A 12,054-nucleotide genomic window follows, 5' to 3' on the forward strand; every position below is an offset into this window, starting at 1 on the left:
AGTTCACATGGTTGTAATATTGATTGTGCCTGGTTGTGTATTGTTGATTGCTCGGGGAAAATCTCCGTGGTTGTGTCTTTGAAAGTGTTTGGTATCATTACCATTGGAAATATATACTTGCACATCAGTTGTCTCCTGGGTGAAATTCCTATGGATTGCGTGGCGAATGCGCCTATATAATACTATTTGCTGGCGAAGGTCCTCTCACGGTCCGGGGGTCACCGAGACCTGGTATGCACTGAGGGGACCACGTAACACTTGTACTCCTTGTACTTGTACTCTTGTACTTGTACTCCTTGTACTCCTTGTACTACTTGTACTCCTTGTACTCCTTGCTCCTTGCTCCTTGCTCCTTGCTTGCTCCCTGCTCTGTATGTGCTCTGCCCCACAAATATTCCTACAGGTCGCACAAGATCTGTAAAAACTCTCTTCTGGTGAAACTGCCAAAATCAAGACTCTCTGCTCACCTTCAATCTTTCGTTCCTCTTTTCTCCCGCCTCTGGAACAAACTCCCGCAATCTCTTCAATCCCTCTCCCCCCTCCAGGTCTTTAAAACAGCTGTTTACCACCATCTCTTATCTTCCCCCATCCCAAACCTTGATCTTTTCTACCCCCGTTAATACACCCCAAATCCACCTCTTTCAATGCCCAACTTCTTTCCTGAAATCCCTAGAAGTGTTAATTTGCTTTATACCGTGTACCTCTCCCTCCTCCCCAGCTCTCCGCCTTCCACAGATCTACTGACGTCCCTGTTCTCTACTGTTGTTGTGCTTGTGTGCTTCCCTCTCACTCCCCCTCTTGTCTCCCGCTCCCTTCATTGTATGTTTTATGTGTCTGTGCATGTTTTCATGTTGAATGTGTTAGCTCTTACACGGGCCTCGATTCTGCATACAAAAAAAAAATCCTTTTAGTTTGGAGAGTATGGCATGGAAGAAAAGATCATTACAATAATTGTGAGAGTAAGTTTCTACACTGTGCATTTACATTCCCTTTACAAGGTTGTTTGTAAGTAGGTTTTATTTGAAGCATGAAACTCGTCTTTAAAGAAATTGAGACTGTCTGCATCAGTATAAAAATAAGGACAACAACATTTCTCAGCCGAATAATCGGAGAGGTAAGTTACGCTTACTGGGATGAATGTGCCATTCGAGTATCCTGCGTTGGAGTGGTTACTCAACCAGGTTTGTGCCCAATAGTTAAGAAACTGCTTTGGCAGCCATATGCATCTGATGATGCGGGAGTTGACATCATCATCCTTCATCAAAATGAAAGTTATCCTGGTTTTGCGTTAACTCAAGGGTGAAAAGTTAAATGTGTATTAAAGATGGTTATTATATTGATCCCAAAATAAGGCATTGGAATTTAATCCAGAAGTTTGATATTGATCGTTCAATATTGCATAACTATTAAATCTGTTGTATTGTTTTTGAATTCATTTTTTGTCAGTGAAGTGTTTTTAGTCGATACTGGTAAAATTTATTTGAAGATAAATTTATCGATAACTATTATTTAATTGGAGTGAACATTACATTTTAGCTCTTTCATTAGCATAACACTCATCTAATGCTACACCAAATCATAAAATAGCCCTAACTTTAAAGCGTATCATCATGATGGCCATAGTTTCCAAAAAATACATATTCCAGTAACTATTTAGATTTCACACTGTATTAACCAATAAATCGCTTTCCTGTAAAATATGGTTAAGGTTAAATAAAATGTACCCATAATGGTGAAATAAACGGTAAAAAATAAAACTTTAGAAAAGATTTCCTTTTCTCACATTTATCTCAGGCTCATGAGGAAGCTTCTTAATAAATCACTCACATGACAAATACAACCCTGTAGGTTGACATCCATGTGGAGGAGGAAATTCCTTGGAAAAGTTCCCACTGAGTGCGGTGAGAAAAGCTGCGCCATTGTTGTGACATTACTGGTACCCAGAGTACCCAGGGAAGTGACCACACTTCCCTCAAGCTCATAGGTTGTGTTTGTCTTGTCGAACTGTCTTGTGCTGTGTCACGTATGTTCATATGTATGTGTGTGGTGGAGGTGTGGGGGGAAGCTCTACCCCGAGCCTAAGATCATGTAAAAAAGAAGAGTAATTTAAAAAAGTGTGCATAAGTATAATTTATAGGAATTACAAGGACATTAACAAATAATGGACAAACATAATATACACATGTATGATTTAATTTTAGGTCACGAGCATCATGATAAAGTGGTTCGGATTGGATCACGAAACATTCTAACCCAGTGTTTCTCAGCCAGATTTACCAGACGACCCACCCGTCCTGGTATTTGGTTGCCGTGACCCCTTGTCTTCCCTAGAAGGGTTAAATAAAAAAAACACAGGGATGGGGATTTTAAAAAAAACCCACTTTACTGGGGAAAATATTGGGTTTATTCAAGTAGGTGTTTTTTTTTAAATGCAGGTGGGGAAAACTGGGCCGGGCCCATTTGTGTCAACCCCGACTTCCAGGAGTAACAAAGAGGCTGGAATCTAGGCCATTTTGATTTCCTTTTTGCACACATGTCAATTTGGTTACTAGTCTTACTCAGCGAACATTATAGGCTGCTCTCAACAGCGCTCAGCCTGTTTCTGGTTTTAGTTTTGGTCACTACTAATTTCGTTTTGATCCCGCTCATCTCCAACCGGAAACCCATTCACGACTCCCTTGCGGCTCACGACCCACCGTTTGAGAAACACTGCTCTAACCTCATAGTCGAGTTGATTTGAGCAAGTGATTTTTAACACATTGCAAGTTAATCACTTGTATTTACGCTAGAAATTTAATTAATGACCCATTTACATGTACGAGTCAGTGATAAACAAGCGTTACGCCGAGGTCCCCCGTCGGTGAAGTGATGTGAGTTGACAAAGTGGAAGACGCAAGGCGGCCATCTTGGATTTTGACATGGCGACCAAATTTTCAATAGCGTTCTTCCTTATGCGTAGATACACGCACACACCAGATTAGAAGTTAGTAGTTCCTTTATTTTTCAAGATATTTCGCTCACAAGGTTCAGATAAATATATGGTGGCGGCCATCTTGGATTTTGACGTGGCGACCCAATTTTCAATAACGTTCTTCCTTATGCCTAGATACACACACACACCAGATTAGAAGTTGGTACTTCGCTTATTTTTCAAGATATTCTGCTCACAAGGTTCAGACATACATGGCGGCGGCCATCTTGGATTTTGACGTGGCGACCCAATTTTCAATAGCGTTCTTCCTTATGCGTCGATACACCCACACACCAGATTAGAAGTTAGTAGTTCGTTTATTTTTCAAGATATTTCGCTCACAATGTTCAGACATATATATGGTGGCGACCATCTTGGATTTTGACATGGCGACCCAATTTTCAATAGCGTTCTTCCTTATGCGTCGATACACCCACACACCAGATTAGAAGTTAGTAGTTCATTTATTTTTCAAGATATTCTGCTCACAAGGTTCAGACATACATGGTGGCGGCCATCTTGGATTTGACGTGGCGACCTAATTTTCAATAGGGTTCTTCCATATGCCTAGTTGCACCTACACACCAAATTAGAATTCGGTCCTTCGCTTACGCATGCACGCACGCACATCCGCACGCATGGATGCACGCACGCACAGACGGACGGACGGACGGACGCACACACGGACGGAGGGGAAAAGCATAGTCCCCCTTTCGCTCCGCGGTGCGACGGGGGACAAAAAACTGTACTCATTCCCAAAGTGCAATGTTATGTTTGGTCATGTGTTCCCTCCCAGCTATAAGGCCTATTGATGGTTATGAAAATTATCACGTGATCTGTATCATCCAATAGGTGACTTAAGAAAGATAGCAAAAGAAAGCAGATGGGATAGATGGCTTAATGTCCTCGCCAATAAATGTCATGATTGGGAAATTAGCACAATATGTTAGTGGTGATACTGCCTGAAATGGAAGTTTTCGGCAGCTTCAACTCCAGGTTTGAAACCCAAATTAAAATAGATCAGGTGAGCACACTATTGCAAAGCCTTTCCATGAGGTGTATCTGGCACATAATTTCAAGAACCACACACTTGTGTAGTTGAACGTGGATTTTTTTTTTTTACATTAGCCTCATTTGACACTTTCGTTTAAATGTGGTTTTATCAGTTCACATTGCAGAGATAAATCATGCTTGAAAATGTGGTCCTTGTATTTCTGTTCAATCCCAAGTAGCAGCCAAAAAGTTGTGCGCTAATAGTTCTAAAATCTTACAAGCATTTTGAACGATCTGTATTGTTTAAATGGACATTCTGCAGTTTGACAGATGGTAAGTCTAACATGTATGCTCAAAATAACAAAATGTTAGATGTTTGTTAAGTACATCAAAATTCCTTACCATTTCCAGTTAACATTGTTTGAGATAAATTTGAATTATGTTGGATTGAAGCAAGGTTCAGTGATGCCAACAATGCAGTGAAGTTGTAGAAGGATCTGCAGTCTAGGTACGTAAACCTTTTTTGCAGAGCAACCAATATCATAATTTGGATATTCTGACCATTGTCTTTGTTGATACAAATTTGGGGTGACCAACAAATGGGAAATACAAACGGTCATGTTAAGTGCATCATCCTCAAAACATACCTGTGATCTTTTATATATTCCTACCTTTGCCATCTGTATACACATATCTTCTTTGTCTATCTGCGATTCATCCTCACCAGCATGTTCACTTACACACCAGTGGGCTACTTGTCTCTTTGTGTACCTGTTTTGTCCCATCTGCGTATCTGTCCTTTGCCTGTTTGTTTGTGATTGTCCCACTGTCTGACTGTTCCTCCTGGCTCAAAGGTTGCTGCAATGTCCTTCTGCACTCAACTGTTTAGCTGTTGCATGAGCCATGATCTGTGTAAAAGTGCAACAAAAATCTTGGCAATAATGTAATTTTTAATCGCTACATAAGGCCAAAAGCAGAGGTTGTAATATCGCTTCAACAAAACTTGTAAAATAATCTATTATGCAGGCCGACAGTCCACTTACAGTAAACATCAACCAGTGTGCTGACGTTTGTGCTGCCAACAGCATTCTGCACCTCACATGACACAGGCTCCGTGTAGTAAGTATAGTCCACAGTGGTCTCGTACTCACTTCCAGTAACTCCATCAATGAGCAAGCCATGCTTGGCCCACCTGGAGGGATGAAATGTGAGACTGTTCAAATTTCAATTAAATTTCAGAAACAAGCCATGTAATCGTTTTCAGTAAAATGCTCCTAATGATGCACGTGCAATAACTGCGCATAGTCTCGATAAGTAAATGGTACACAAAGAACACCCACCCAATGATCTGCAGTCAGGAGTTATACCTGAGTAGAATTTCTCAAAATGTTAGGATCCCATCACTGATTTGTCTACTGTCCACTGATCACTTCACTACATTTAATATACACGTCATCCTTGAACATAGTCTTTGGTGAGCCCAAAGCTGGAGGTAAACCCATGGATATATTCATGTGATTGTCTTCAAATTAGCATTGTGCAACACAGCAATGCCTCCATAATCCAGTCACATTGTGACATATGTCACTTTTTTGTATACAAAGTCAAGGCCTGTGGAAGAGCGGAAACACAGACTGGACCAGAACAAAAGGAACAACTGAAAGAGAATGGGAAAAACACAAACAGCAAGGCTCAGGGACAAAACAGATGTAGATGGAAAAACAACGGATGCAGGTAACAATGATGGGTAGGGGAGGATGCAGGGGGTGGAAAACATGGCGGAAGAAGCACACTCTCAGGAAGAAAATTCAGGAAATTTACAATAATGTGATGGGCTGGAGGAGGTTGGGGGTTGGCAAGGGTATAAAATATAGTAGTAGATCATGGTTTTGGAAAGTGGATGATCTGAGATGGTGGTGACCAGCCATCTTGAAGATCTGGAGGGAAGGATGAGATTGAAGAGAATGTTGAAATTTGTTCCACAGGTGGGGGGAAAAAAGGGGAAATTGATTTTGGGGGTTTCACCAGAAGAGAGTCGATTTGCTGGTGGATCGCAATTGCACTGCAGAAACCTGGGAGGGACAAAACATAGAAAGAGCAGAGAAGGTGCAAGACCAGAAAGGATGTGGCACAAGACAGAGAGACAATCGACCTGTCTATGATGCGAGAGTGATCGGCCCATATATTCAGCTTAATCGTGTGAGATCCCAATGATATTGAAGGTCTTGTTTTGAAGGTTTTCCACGGCGTCAGGCTTAGGAAAGTATATGAGGCAGGGGTGCCAGCCCAGAGGGGAGAGCATGCCTCTATCAAGCTGCAGGTGAAGGCCTTGTAAGTGAATAAGAGTTCAGGTGTTCCAAGGAAGCACTTTGTATGATGGTGGTTGACCAGTCGAGGGCTGGCTTCTGATGTCAACTTTGAAAAGTGGTTTGTCCAAGAAAGATCATGGCCGATAGTGAGATGAAGAGATTGAGTGACTGAACTTCCTCAAAAGGATTGTTAAGAAAGTAGATAGGAGAGTTTGCCAGATGGCTCTTGGCTGAAGTGCCATGGCTGGTGAGAGAGGTACCAACACCCATGTCATTTGGCATGGTGACAATTGAAATTGCCACATATGAAGAAGAGAGAGTTGGAATGAGTGGTTGAAAGTTGGTCCATGTTGTCTGAGAGAGTGATATAAATGGAGTCATCACTGCTTGGAGGACGGTACAACACATGGGACAAACAAGTCGTAGGAATGGAGGGGAAGTCGCAGCCAAGGATACTTCTTGGTTTTTGGAGGTGTAATAGCAGTACACGGATAGTGAGAAATGGAGTTCTTTATGTACTGTGTGACTCTTCCCCCTGGTATGGGATTCCGTTTGTTCAAAGCAGAGGAGACAATGACCAGGGAGAGACACAAAGGAGTCAGGGACGTCTTGTGGGAGGAAAGATTCTGGTCAACAGATGAAGTCTGGTTTAATATCAAAAGCCTGGATTTTGAGATCTGTCAGAAATGGGGAGGAGGCCTCAGATGTTTGAGGTCCACACAGTTAGGGACAGGGGAGTGGTGGTTTCTGGCAGGGTGTAGGAATGTAGAAAGTAGAAAGGAGAGGGGGCAGAGCAGGGGGGAAGCTGATAGAGTACGGGGGTGGGGAGGGGGAGTGGAATATGGGAAGGTGTCAGGTTGGGGGAAAGCTGGAATGGTGCATGGCTGGGTAGAAGTGGGTAGCCAGGAGTGTGTGGGGCAGAGGGGAGGCTGCGATGGGTGGGGCAGAGGGAAACAAAGGAGGTGGGTGAGGAATAACCTAAGAGGGGCAGGACTAGGGGGAAGCTAGGATGGGGTGGGACGATGAGAGTGGGGAGGGTAGTATTAAATATGGAGTTTTTATAATAATAACTTCCCAGAAATAATAATTCTGGGAAGCAAAGAGTGGGGAGGATCGTAATATGGAGGGGTTTGACACCATTCGTCGACATGAAGAGGAGTTCATTGTTGTGTGCACACATCTGCAAAATTGACTTATCAGCATTCCCAAATTGGACATATGGAGACAGATTTCATGGGAGGTATGGGAAGTTTGGTGAGATTTTAAAACTTTTTTATTTGATGAGATAATGGAATCATCGCATCACTGGATCACTCCACCATCTCTCCTGTCGAATTTTTACAACACGGCACTTTCAAAATTAAGTAATCTTCCCCAAAATGAACGGTGGACATGCGCAGAAACCCAGGAAGCTGAAATAAAATGTATTATGTCTCCATAATAAGGATTGTTACTTAGAATTGCTCTTCAAGCTTCTGAGCGATACTTGGAAAAGTACCTGAAATAAAGTGATGTGCCTCTGCAAAACGAAAGACTTGGAAGACTGCTCAATGGGCACCTGCTCTGTGGGAGCTTTGATGGCTGTTATAAATATAGTTTGTTTGGTTACGGGGACACAAGACAAATTAATACTAGATTTTTGCATCTATTCCCAAAAGTTGAAGCGTCTGTGTGTGTGTGACACTCCGACACTAAAACAAATTACTAAAATCCGACAAACACTAAAACAAATAAGACAAATTAAATCCACTGCCGACACTAAAATGTACTAACAGGAAATGTTACAAACCCAACACCTATCAATCAAGGATATTACTTGTGTATTCCTCTATTTCTGCAAGTGCGATTTGCAGGCAGGAACACAACAATTATGGTTTACCATTTCAAAATTGGCAATTTTTCATTTAAATGCTGAAAATTGTTTGAAAGACAATTTGATTTACATGTTTCATGCTAACATTGGCAGGTTAAAGTGCCTGTCGAGCAGAACCGAATCACTGTAAACACACACAGCGCATGCGCAAAAGGCCTCATTTTGTACTCATACGTCATTTTGAAAGTCCCGTATTGGCCAATATCCCCATTTATCTGGCTGTGCGGTAATTTTACCTGCAAGTGTCCAATAAGTTCCATTTGAATAATGGCGTACACTCTGACATCGGACAGAAATGGAATCCAACACATTCTGAGGACTACACATAATTTGCAGCAGTTGCAGGATCAACAATAGATCAAATATAGATATTGAAACAAAGAACAATAGGATTTGTGCTCATTGGGGCTGTTGATATCAAGATACTTTAGTAACAGCCAAGTAAATCCAGAGGTTATCGCCAAGTTTAAACACAGTAGTGTTAAATATATTTTTAAATAATCAGATGCCTGGAAGGTAAAGTGAATAAAATAACCACAGATTTGTATGTATACCTGCAGAATTGACACATATTCATTGTTAAGAGGCTCTAGTACCAGGGAACATGTGGCGAGAGAGCAGTTTCATCCATCAATAAAATAAAGAGGCATGCTTCGATTGTACAAAGAGCAAATTGATCAATCAGCAGGTCATTTTATATTTACCCATTTGCTCACTTTATCTAGATCAAGTGAATTGAATAAAAACCTAAAATTGCTGGGAAAAAGAATTGAAGTAATGTGAATATAAAGGTAAGATGGAGGGGGTGTCAGGGGTTCAGGTTGAGGAGACAAAGATACTTGAACATATGTAGCTACCTGTATGCCGTGATCTCAGGGTTTGCAGTGGCAGAGCAAGTAAAACGTACGCTCTCTCCTTCCTGAACAGGTTGGGGATTCACAGAGATATGCACCTTGGGAGGATCTGCACGCATGAGGATTGGTGACAAACAAGGACAGATCAACTGAGTTAATGAAGGCATTGCATTTTACCTTTTACCTGCCCAGCCTTTTTCACTGTCATTGATCAATGAACAATGTTTAAGCCATGCACAGGCAAAGGCAAGATCTTGATCATTAGTTGAGCCTACGTTTGCTTTTGCCATTGACCAATGTATTTGTGAATGCCTTTCAGTAAGTTGCAATGAGTACAAAGGGCAAGTGGAACAATTGATAGTGCACCACTTTCCCACTATTCTGTGTTGCGAATGTGCCTTGGCTCATTACTAGGCCTGCATTGAAAATCTCCTCAACAGGGAAAGGACTGAGTTTTCTCCACTGGCTGATCTTTCCCATTCTCAAAGGAATGTTGATCATCCGTAGGGCCAGATTTCTCGGCTGTGTAGCTTTTTCCGGCTTCAAAATCATGCCTTCAGCATGTTACGTTACAGTGACTGCCAAGGAAGGAATTCATGAGAGGCCAATTTTTTGCAAATAATGTACAAATTTTCATTAATGTTCACATGAATGATTGAGGCTCATACACATAATTATTTTAAAATATCAAGAACCGTTTAAGTGAGTTGTTCCACAATCTTAGCATAATATAACACTACAGTCCCATTCAGTGCATGCACCTGATTTCCTTCATATAAATAAGGGTGAACTATTGGTGCGTTATAGCATTCTTGTCTGTCTGCATTTCAATAGATTGTTTCCTTAAAAATTAGAAACTATTTTTTATATTGTACTCTAAGCTACTTTTGAGGACTCTCATACATCCATGGTCAGGGCAACAGCACAGCGAGACAGAAAATTGTTCGAAATTAATCATTATTTCCTGGTAGTTCCCTTCTGCATGGATTTCACAGTGCTTTAAGTAAACCAAATGCTATACATGAGGCGCAGTTGAAATGTAAAGGTTTTGTGAAATATTATTAATTCATGACATGATATCCAATGCGCGTGATACAGATGGCAAAGTGCAGTGTGAAATTTGTGGGACCCACGCTGCACGTTGAGTGAAATGGATGTCTGTTTGCCCTCAGGTAGCGCTTTGTTGGATACACGACATGTGTAGGTACAACCAACGTCCGCACTGCTCGGCATGATGGTCAGCATACTGACTGCGTCCTCCCGCTTCATGTCACTCAGCAGTGACTGCCCAGAACCAGAAAAACAAAAGCAACATCGGTGATTGAATAGAATTCCCAAAATATTCTGAAATTATATATACTAGGGCATGCCCGTACTATATATAAGCTAGGACGTGCCCGTACGTGGGTGCCCGTTCCTTGCCAAAAAAAAAAAAAAAAAAAAAATTTGTGTAGGGGTGTGTGTGTGTAAACATCCTAGGGCGTGCCCGTACGTGGGTGCAAAAAAACATGCGTGCAAACAACAACAACAAAAAAAAACTTTGAAACCACGTGGCAGTAACGACCACAGAACCCCCCCCTCTATTTACATGAATGGTTTGGTCCATTCGCAACGACCACAGAACCCCCCCCTCTATTTACATGCAATGGTTTGGTCCAAAGCGAACGGCTTGCGGTGTTTGGTAAAGAAATCGCCATAGCTCGGTAACTACTTGTCCGATTAATTTCAAACCTTGAAAAGGCACATCCTCGGGTCCCCAGCAATATACCTGGCAAGTTGCAAGTATATCGGACCCGTGGTTGTCGAGAAACAGCGGTCACAGACAAACATACATACATACATACATACATACAAACATACAAACATACAAACATACACACAGAGATTACTGGAATTATATATATATATATATATATATATATATATATATATATATATATATATATATATATATATATATATATATATATATATATATATATATACATATACAGACTTGGCATTTAATATGGAATATTTTTTGTGGGGGTAAACTTACTTTTCAAGATGACTTAGAACCAAAAGTTCATTGGAATTATGTTGAAATTATTCTAGATTTTGTTAATGTGACGTTTAAAAGAAACAAAAACCACATTTGACATTTCGAAGCAAATAAATTGATCCTCGTAAGTGATGTAAACTGATATCGAACTCAATTCATGGACAGTACTGTGTTAAACTTCTGTACGTTTTCCAGAAGTATCTCTTTATTTTGCACATTAGCCAAAAAAAAATTCAACAAAAACAAAAGCTAAATTATGACTGGGATTACGGACAGTAAAATTACAGTTCAGTACTTCGTGTAACCCCCACGAGCATTCAGGAGAGCACGTACATGTTGAGGCATGCTGTTCATGAGATTTGCCAAGGTTTGGACAGGAATCGCTTGCCATGCAGTGACAATAGTCTGCTGCAATTCACGCACAGAGGTCGGCTGCTGGTCCAAGTTGTCGATTTGATGCGTTAATTCTGCCCACAAGTTCTCTATCGGATTCATATCCGGGGACATGGCAGGCCACTCCATATGCTCTACACCACGTTCAGCAAGAAAGTGTTGGATCATGCGAGCACGGTGAGGCCGTGCATTGTCATCTTGGAAGACAAAGTTTCCTCGAAAGGCTGCACGAGCAAATGGAAGCAATGTTTCTTCCAGAATGACCCTGTACTTGAACTGGTTCAGGTTTTCATTCAGAACAACCAGGTCAGTTTTGCCCCCTGCATGAAAAGCAGCCAAAACGGTCACCCCACCACCTCCAGCTTGGACTCTTGGCACTATACAATCTTCGTTGTGGGCTTCATGCACTTGTCTGCACACTCGGACGCGGCCATCTTGACGATAGACCAGAAATCTAGACTCGTCACTGAAGGTCACGTGATTCCAGTGTCCTTGCTGCCATTGACGGTGCTCTCTGGCCCACTGCAATCGGTGCTGGCTGTGTTGTCTTGTCAGGCGTGGCTTTCTCAGGGGACGCCTGGCACGATAGCCTGCTTGAACCAGTCGTTGGTTGACTAGCC

At 41.6% G+C, this 12,054-nt stretch overlaps 1 protein-coding gene across 2 annotated transcripts in view; it reads right to left on the reverse strand.

The window, feature by feature from the left end:
- Nucleotides 1–12,054, reverse strand: part of LOC137423406 (kin of IRRE-like protein 1) — a 446,337-nt gene that overhangs the window by 104,493 nt on the left and 329,790 nt on the right. For both annotated transcript variants that reach the window (XM_068110539.2, XM_068110538.2), the window contains exons 5-7: nt 10,134–10,284; nt 9,004–9,109; nt 5,008–5,156 (exon numbers count right to left, since the gene is read on the reverse strand). In XM_068110539.2, coding sequence (XP_067966640.1) covers nt 5,008–5,156; nt 9,004–9,109; nt 10,134–10,284 — 406 coding nt within the window. The remainder of the gene's footprint in view (nt 1–5,007; nt 5,157–9,003; nt 9,110–10,133; nt 10,285–12,054) is intronic.

The sequence above is a fragment of the Myxine glutinosa genome, chromosome 3 (genome assembly GCF_964187855.1).
Source record: "Myxine glutinosa chromosome 3, kmMyxGlut1.1, whole genome shotgun sequence".
NCBI classification, from domain to species: Eukaryota; Metazoa; Chordata; class Myxini; order Myxiniformes; family Myxinidae; genus Myxine; species Myxine glutinosa.